Here is a 9,353-nt window from a genome sequence, read left to right on the forward strand (position 1 = left end):
GGAAATATAACTTTAAGAGCAGTACCGGAGTTCATCATATAACTTGCGGAATCAGTCACAAAGAGCAATACGCGCTCATACTGAATGCCATTCGGCCATAGTAAGTTTATGGAATTGATAAAAAATTCGGAAACTGCGGGGCTATTTGTGGTTTCAAATTGCTCTACCGCAAGAAGATATGGGGTAGATTGTTCATTCTTATTAAGGGATCCAACTATACAATTTGCAATAAAACGTTCCTCACAATCTTGTGTTTCGTCGATTGATACCCGCACAAAATTATCTTGAATCTTATATCTAATGCTTTCAATTGTCAGATCGTAACACTGCTTCACGTAATTTTTGCTCACAGTAGATTCATCCGGCACTTTGCACTGTGTATATTCCTCTATGAAGTTTCTCAGAGTAGGATTGGTTAGTTTCCACAGCGGAATATCTGCCGCTAAAAAGGCTTCGCATAAATCAAGAAAAAATGTGAAAAACTACTATTAGAAAATTCACTAAGCAATTTTTGAACAGGAGTACTTTTCGTGGATTTAATTTTCATATTCTCTTTGTCCCCCTCATTGGTGTCTCCACCTTATCGTGGTGAGGTGTTTCGAGTATGCCAAGGACCCTGAGAGCTATACCAGCGGTAGCGTAGCTACTGGCAGGACCTCCCTTGCTGGACAGGTCAAAGGGTAGGCATCAGACGAAGAGAGACACCAAAAAACCAAAAACTGATGCCGGAAGCAGCGTCATCAGCAGCGACTTGAAGCACAGAGCAAATGATGCTCAAGATGGTTCAAGTTCGTATAGCAACAGGCGTGGCCCGAGTGGTTTGAACGGCTGTTGTACTGCGATGTGGAAAGAAAATGGAAAAACTACCACATTATCACTTTTCCTGGATAGTCTCTTTCCAAAAACAGAGATACCATGTATGCGAGATGTTTCCTCTGGAGACAAAACAAACCAGAAGGGAGGATAGAAGTGGCCAGAAGACGAGGAAGAAGACATAAGAAGATGCTGGATGACCTTGGGGACAGAAGAGGATATTTTCATTTGAAGGAGAAAGTTTGTGATCACATTAAGTGGAGGAACTGTTTTGGAAGAGACTGTGGACCTGTCGTCTGACAGATTACCGATGAATGAATGATGAAATCTCTTTGTGTATATTAGTGTTCAAACACTGAAACACTTGAAAGCGTTTTCACAACCAACTGTTTTCTCACATGCTCGGCAATAAAGAATTTCGTTATCCGTATTTATCATCTCTCCTTCGAACTCCCGCGGATACAGCTGTAATTTAGTTTTCTGACTTACTTTCACTTTCGGCATGACTAAAAAAAGTTAAACAAACTTAACTACAGACTAGTCACCACTAATGTGAATGGCCCCCAGCTTCAAATGAAGAAGCGTAACGAACTTCATGGAGACTTCGGAAACAAATAAGTGAAGTCTCTTATCGGTTGAATAGTATTACGTTGATAGCGGCTACGTGTGAACGCTCCCGACTAATCCCTTCGCGGCCACTTTGATGGTACGCGGATGAGGCAAGTTACGATTAGAGGGATCGGGGAAGTCCCGTCCTGGATATTGAATCAGAAACATGAATCATGACGAAATGTTGGGTAAAATATGCAACATATTCTAATATGGAAAAGAAAAATTGTATACACACGACCATGATTGAAAATTTGCACATAAAATTAAAAAATATATAAGATAAACATTTTATAAAGGAAATGTGCAGTATAAATAGAGATCTTCGAAAATATGATGCTTATTCATAAAACAGGCAAAATATGCATTTATATGCACCATCAAACCATGTCAAAAATTTAAGAAATTCATACATATGTATGTAATTCATACATATATCCAAACGAGCATACTTTCTGGTTGCAAGAAAGAAATATGCATTTGCATTAAAATCCGGTCCCTAATAATGACACAGACTATCCTTCTATCGAAGCAAGTATTTTCTTCTTTATAGTATGTACGTGTATTTAGTTTCTGGATTGTAACAAATTCAAGCTTTCTTTTTCACTCTTCACTTCGAACCCCTCCGCGAGCCACCATTTTTTCGTAATTGCCCATCGACCAGTGGTTGAGAATTTATTTATTTTAAAAACAAACGCATATACAATAGAGTCGGGATAGTGCAGTCGGTATAGCTACTGGCTACGGGCTGGATAACCATAGGGTTGGAGTACGAGTCCCGGTGTTGGCAACAATTTTCACTTCTCCATGTGGTCCAGACCGGCGCTTGGGCCCACCCAGTCTCGTATCCAATGGGTACCGGGGGCCCTTTCCCCGGTGTAAAGCAGCCGGGGCGTGAAGCTGACCATTCACCTTCAACTAATGCTGAGGTCAAGAAAACGTGAATCTATACATCCACTCTCACATATGGCTACATGGCTTAGTGTTAAATTAGTTGATCACAGGGACAAATTTACTTTTGCATACATACAAAAACTGCCTAGGCAATGGATGTTCTTCCGGACTCCTGTAGCACAACGATGTGAAATATTTATTGTAGAAAAAATATTATAAGTACAAAAAAGGCTTAGGCAATACGCATCCGGCCTACACGTTGTGAAATAGTGCCGAGTCATTCATACAGTGCCATCACTTGACAGATTTATAAACTACAAGACCAGCTTCGACAGTTCAGTCTCAAATATTACATAAATGCGGTCAAAAGACTCTATAGTCCTCGTTTTATTTAATTATAATACGTTAGTACTGATGAATAATGACGTTCTTGCATATTTTATCAAAAAGTTATTGTAGATAATGCGTCCAGATACGTATATGTAATTCACAGAATTGCCGTTAACTGCGCTGCGATAGAACATTGTGGCCTTGATGAAATACTCTCTGACAACAGCTGTGCGGCCAGGGAGTGTAGACGTTTTGATGGTTTCGTGTGGCAGCTGAAGAATACGTCTAGTCATATTATTGTAATTGTTAGTTGCAGAAGAATGAGTGACAAACATCTGGGTAAAGGTAAGTACATTCTATACTTAAGAAATTCATATTTTTGTATATTATAATGTTTCGTAATAATATAAAACTGTTCTTTGTGTCATCTCTATTTATACGGGTGACGTTATACCATTGAAAGCTCTCGAAAGGCTCTTCTCACAAGCTTTCAGTTGCTGTCGTAAAATAATTATGACATAACGTGATCATGTCTTAGTAGAAACTGAACACCGTGCGTGTTTTCTGTTCATTCTGTAATCGAAACATTGAACCGGTCTATATTATTTGTTTACATGTTACGTACATAGATTAAAAGAAGTTATATTGTCCTGAACTTATTTAGCAGTGTGTGACTTCAGGAATAAGGTAAAGTTGTCTCTCTGCTTAATTAATTAACCATTATGCAATGAAAACATAGCGGGGTGGAAATACAGCTACACCATTGTTGACCTCGGCACTATATGAAGATGAGTGATCAACTTCACGCCCCTGCCTCTTTATTGCCCTTTATCTCTGGTGAAGTCGCCCCCGGTATCAATTGACTAGGAGACTGGGTGGGCGCCAGACCTGGTCTAGCAAGAAAAGTCTTGCCCGTGGCGGTCTCTGGCTATTTTCTTTTACACATAACTAGTTCCCCCCCCGAAGATCATTTGTTAAAATGTTTGTAATGGAAACAAGAAGTGGAATTTCCAGACTCTGTTGATTAGTCAGTTGTCCTGAATGAACTCTGTGTAACTCGATAAATAATCACGAAATAAACATTTTCAGGGTTCCCTTTGTTAATCGGGTTGAACAATTTTGCCTCTTAGTCCGATTTCCTGTCAGAATTTCGAACTGATTCCACCCGAACTTCGTATTCAACAATTTAATTTTCAAGGGCAATCTTGAATAAGCAGTCGCGGACAGCCGACAAGGGTTGGCCCTCCAGCTTGGAGGTTGGGCGTGGGGCTAACAACTCCTTACCGTAAAAAGTCAGTATGTTACGAAAATGAACACAAAGCCTCGGTTCATAACTTGTATTCTTCTCCAAGTATACTTAGAATGATCAAGTCAAGGAGGATGAGGTGGGCAGGTCATGTAGCACGAATGGGGGAGACGACGAATGCGTATAGGATATTGGTGGGAAAGCCAGAAGGAAAGAGACCACAGGGAAGACCAAGGCGTAGGTGGGTGGACAATATTAGAATGGATCTTGGAGAGATAAGATGGGATGGTATGGATTGGATGGATCTGGCTCAGGATAGGGACCAGTGGAGGGCTCTTGTGAACACGGTGATGAACCTTCGCGTTCCATAAAATGCTGGGAAATTCTTGAGTAGCTGCAGAATTGGCGGCTCCTCAAATGGGCTCAGCTCCATGAGTAAGTAAGTAATCTTGAAGGTGTAACTTCTCGCATTCGTAGGCCGTTGGTGTTCTGCGTTTTCTGTAAATCTTATTATTACGTGTTTCTACCGCATAAGGTCATTGACGCACTGTATTGCGTCTTCTAGTTCACTGTTCCAAAACTTGGTTAAAACTAGTTCCAGTTAATGTTGGATTTATTAAAATTGCTTAAAACTTATTTCTTTTTCATTGATACACTGTGTTTTCCGGCATTCCATGACTGCAACCCAAGAGAACGTTAACCAGGGCAACAAGATGCTGCAATATAATATTATCGTTTGTAGCCCTCAGATTCTTTCAGCCTCCATATACACGTGCTTTCTACATGGTAGAAAACATCTATGTCCATGACGGCATCAAACCTACGGTGTTAACAATACGTCTCCTACAATGCATTTACACAGAACGCGAATTAGTCACAAGTCAGCGTATGGTTCGAAATTCGGTAAGTGCTGTATCAAATCGGCATTGTTCACTTAATTCGCACCAAACAACAAACATAGTTGATACAATGTCGCTAAGCAATTTCCCATCGTCACTCACTGTTCTGGCCTACGTGGCCTTAAACTTCCTTTGTTGTCTTTTGCCGTGACGTCACGGAGTGAAAGTCCTGAGAAGAGACCGGCGGCTGACCTCAGATGCCTCAGAAGCACAAAATAGAGATTCTCCACATATATATTGACAAATGGTGGTACGTGCACTGCATATGGCCCACCAAGGAGATGTTTAAAAGAGGTATTGATTACTGTTATGTCTGATTTGAATATTTTTGCAGGATCCAGGATGCCGCCCTTGTCGAAAGGGAAGTTAAGACTATACAGTATGAGGTTTGACCCCTACTCGCAGAGGGTGCATCTAGTCCTTGATGCAAAAAAAATACCGTAAGTAATAAACATTTCCCTACAATCTGCTTTGTCACCCATCCACAGCCCTCACAAGTTTTGGGACATCATCATCTTGTGCAGCTTCTACCTTGAAACATTAGATGTTTGTTAGATTTGCCAAAAATTGTGGGCATTTATGTATATTTCTTCATCCTCCTCCTCTTCTTCTTCTTCCTCCTCCTCCTCCTCTTCCTCTTCTTTGGCTGTATGGTCCTTCTAAGTTTCACCTTTGCCTCCCTCACTATTCCTGCCCATTCTCTGCTATCTGCAGCCTTCTTTCTTCATTGCTGTACTCCCATATTTCTTAAATCATTCACATCATCATCCAGCCATATTATTCTTGGTCTCTCAGTGCTCTTTCCCCCCACAGGTCTGCCTTCCCTGACTTTTTGTCATACCCTGTTGCTCTCCATTCTCAGAACATGTCCTAGCCACTCAATTCTTCTAAATTTGATCTCAGCCACAATGTGCGGTCTATTACAGAGACTTTCCCTATTAGATGTTATTCTCCATGTACCATTTACACATACAGGGCCATATATCCTTCATAAAATTTTCCTTTCCCAGGACATGAGAGTTACTATTGATTTCTCTGTAAGTGCCCAGGTTTCACTACCAAGAAGGACAGCATGTGGAATAATTATTTTATATATATTTGTTTTGATTTTCCATGATATATATCATTCTCTGAGGACACTTCCAAGGGCATGGAATCATTTGTTGCCTACAGCAGTTTGTTCCTTTATATCTACAACCGAGTCATTGCTACATTGTTGACGTAAACTGCTTGTCAGTAAATCTGTCTATATGTTTAAATTATTTATTCATATGTCTTTTTTTGGAGTATTTATTATTATTAAATTAAGTTAAAAATATATTTTGAGATGTATTGCTGTATTAGAGTGATGAATCACAGTGTGAATGTTATGTTATTTTTGATGTGAGGTTGTTGATATTTGACATGTCCAATTGTAATTCTCTACAGCTATGGATGAAATTAATAATAATAATAATAATAATAATAATAATAATAATAATAATAATAAACCTGTTATTAGAGACCCAAAGTATTTGAGAGATGAGACCTCACTACAGCCTTTCTCATCTATTGCAGTGCGATTTATCACCATTCCTCTCCTTCACAACCTTACATGTACTTGGTTTTCTCATTATTAATGATGATGTTGCCTGCATTTGTTCAAGGACTTCATTTAAAGATTTTGTATTACAGATGAGGATTGCTATATCATTGCATATGCCAGTATCTGCCATATTCTATTGAAAATTGTGCCATCTGGTTTTGCATGTATATCTCTGAGAACTTTTTCCAAGGTGTTGTTAAAAAGGACAGTGGAGAGGAAGTTTCCCCATCTCACACCTGTTTAATCATGAAGCTCTCTGAGAGTTTGTTTTGAATTTTAACATTGTTTTTTTTTCAGAGGTCATTTTAGTGAATAATTAGTTTAGACAGACTTCAGAATTTGGCCATAGCTTCATAAATAAAATTTCTATGAATACTATTGCAAGCTTATCTAAAGTCTATATAGAGCTGGTGATTTTGCTCGTAACATTTTCCCAGGACTTGCCAAATTGTGAAGATGTGATCAGTTCAGAGATATTGGGTTTTCAGACTTTATCCATCGTCCTGGTTTTTAAGATAACTAAGAAAAACGCGACGTTTCAGAAACTGGATCTGTTTCCATCCTCAAATGAGGGAAAACACCTATTCTGTTGGGTCCCTTAGAAAGAGTTAGCCTCAATCACTGCATTGAGGCTAGCTCACGTCCTGTTTTTCTTAGTTATCTTAAAAACCAGGACGATGGATAAAGTCCGAAAACCCAATATCTCTGTGTGTTATACACCATCATCAGAATCCTATAGTAACTACATGTGATCAGTTGTGTAACGTCCTTTGCAGAAGCCACACTGGTATTCACCTAGTATGTTCTCAGCAAAGGGGTTCAAGGTACTTGGCCAGGATGGTGGTGAAAATCTTGTAGGTGACATTTAAAAGGGATATGCCTCTACAATTGTAGGTATTTAGCCTTTACCCAACCCCCTTAACTTAGGAGGACAAAGTTTTTCTGTCAGGGTGGGGGGTTGGCATAATTTCAGTTACAAACTTCAAAATATTATATATATGTAAGTCCCTCTGCCATGGTTGTTATTGCAAAGGTTAAAGAATTATTTCAAGCATAAACAATACACATGAATAACTGAATATAGTACAAATTATCAGTTTAAACTGACTAGTGCTCGCTTAAGTAGTTCTTATCATAGTTCAACAAACCCTTGTCCCCTTCTTTTGATGATGCAGCCTAGGCTGTGAGATCAGATTACAAAACTGATCCAAGGGGCATACATGAGTCTGACAGGCATGCCATAGGCAGTAATTTATACAGGGTGAGTTGCGCCGCAATTTTGAGACTAGAAATCAAAATGCATTGCCTAAATGTTCGAGACTTGCGAAAAACGTTTTACAGCAATCGAGCAAAGATGACAACACATGGACTAGAGATCTAGGTTAAGAATGTTGATGATCAGCATTTATGCGTAATCGCATAAATAAGAAGCTTCACTAACTGGGCCACTGGAGTATAATAATATTATCAAATACACAGCAAGGAGGTACCACAGACCTGCCCACTACCGTAGGGGTAGCCAATGGAAACCCTCCACCCCGAAATTTAGAACAAAGGGAGTAGTTAACCTCCCTCTTTCGCCAACTGCAGTGCTAGCAAAATTAGCATATAAAAATGAGAAAAAACTTAAGGAGGATCTGATCTAAAACGTAATAACCAGTTGTCAGCCGGAGGCTCTATTTGAGATGGGTCTTACGAGTGGTGGAATCTGGCCTGCGTCTCTTATCGCAAGTAAGTTTCTTTAATCATATAAGCCATGCTGTTAAACATTATTGTTGATAAAAGTGTTATGGTAAAATGTTGAAAGCAAACTCCAGTGTGCCAAGTGAGCCCTTAGGGTAGAACAAGAAAAATAATGAAACGAGTGATGACTGAGGTACTAGTGTGGTAAACATGGTTGTCGTTATAGTGTATTATGATTACTGGTAGTATGCGGAGCACGCATATTTGTTCTTCATAGTGGCGACCATGGATTTTGTGATAAATATATGTAGGCTTTTAGTAGGCATAACTTTAGGGGTAAAATATTTTAAGGGTGAAACTTTACGATAGGATAGTGTAGTAGTGTGTAATGAGTAGTAAGGAAAGAGGATCACATTGAACGATGAATACTTGCATATCCTCGAAACAGAGAGAGAGAGAGAGAGAGAGAGAGAGAGAGGCTCAAGTCCTACACCCCCGAAGGGGAGAACGTGAGGAAGCATAGCATGAAAGTAAAGACACTATGTAGTCCCGACTGAAGGTCGGCAGTGTTCATACTGTAAATACCATTGTAAATAAGTGTAAATAGACAGGGTAATTAGAGTAGGATGTATCGGGATTGTGATTTACTTCCCCGAACCAACCTGTCCCCGACCGATCCTGAGGATCCTACCAAAACGAAGACAGAACTGACCCAGGCAGGCAACAGCCACCGAATGCAACGACAGTTAAGGGTGAGGGACTAGAAATGGACAGGGATAGGAAGCTCACCTGCCACGCCGGAGTGCTTAGTAGCCTTTATATCAACACCCCCCTTAAGACGTAATAAGTGGTAACAGTGGCAGGCGACCTCCACCCACCCCCGTCACTAAGACATAATTGGCGACAGTGGTGAGATATCCTATCCACCCCTGTCGTAGAGGATAATATAGGATGTGACAGTCGATAGGTAGAGGCGGGTCAGACCCGACACGCCCGCTAATAATAAGGTGTGACAGTGATGAAAGGGCCAGCCAACAGAGAACGCTCGACCACCGCGCTACCGGCCCTTAGTACTTTCATCACCCCTTTCAAGATATAATAAGATGGTGGCAGCTTTATGTAACGAAGGAAGTCCAGAACCAGGAGAATCCTAGCCGAGGGTAATCGAGGATTACTGTGTTAACCCCTTGCAGCGTAAGATGTGGTGGCAAGGAGGGGTACCTCCACGCCCCCTGTCACCACGGCATAATAGGGTGTCCCAGGAGGAGTGGACCAAACTTCGGGAGGGTGTTCC

At 40.4% G+C, this 9,353-nt stretch overlaps 1 protein-coding gene across 1 annotated transcript in view; it reads left to right on the forward strand.

Moving 5' to 3' along the window:
- Positions 1 to 2,862: 2,862 nt before the first annotated feature.
- The window catches only part of LOC111868728 (pyrimidodiazepine synthase), a 22,601-nt gene continuing 16,110 nt past the window's right edge, over positions 2,863 to 9,353 (forward strand). Inside the window, exons 1-2 of the mRNA XM_023859654.2 lie at positions 2,863 to 2,991; positions 5,126 to 5,231. Of these exons, the coding sequence (XP_023715422.1) occupies positions 2,967 to 2,991; positions 5,126 to 5,231 (131 nt within the window). The 5' untranslated portion in view covers positions 2,863 to 2,966. The remainder of the gene's footprint in view (positions 2,992 to 5,125; positions 5,232 to 9,353) is intronic.

The sequence above is a fragment of the Cryptotermes secundus genome, unplaced genomic scaffold (genome assembly GCF_002891405.2).
Source record: "Cryptotermes secundus unplaced genomic scaffold, Csec_1.0 scaffold1908, whole genome shotgun sequence".
NCBI classification, from domain to species: Eukaryota; Metazoa; Arthropoda; class Insecta; order Blattodea; family Kalotermitidae; genus Cryptotermes; species Cryptotermes secundus.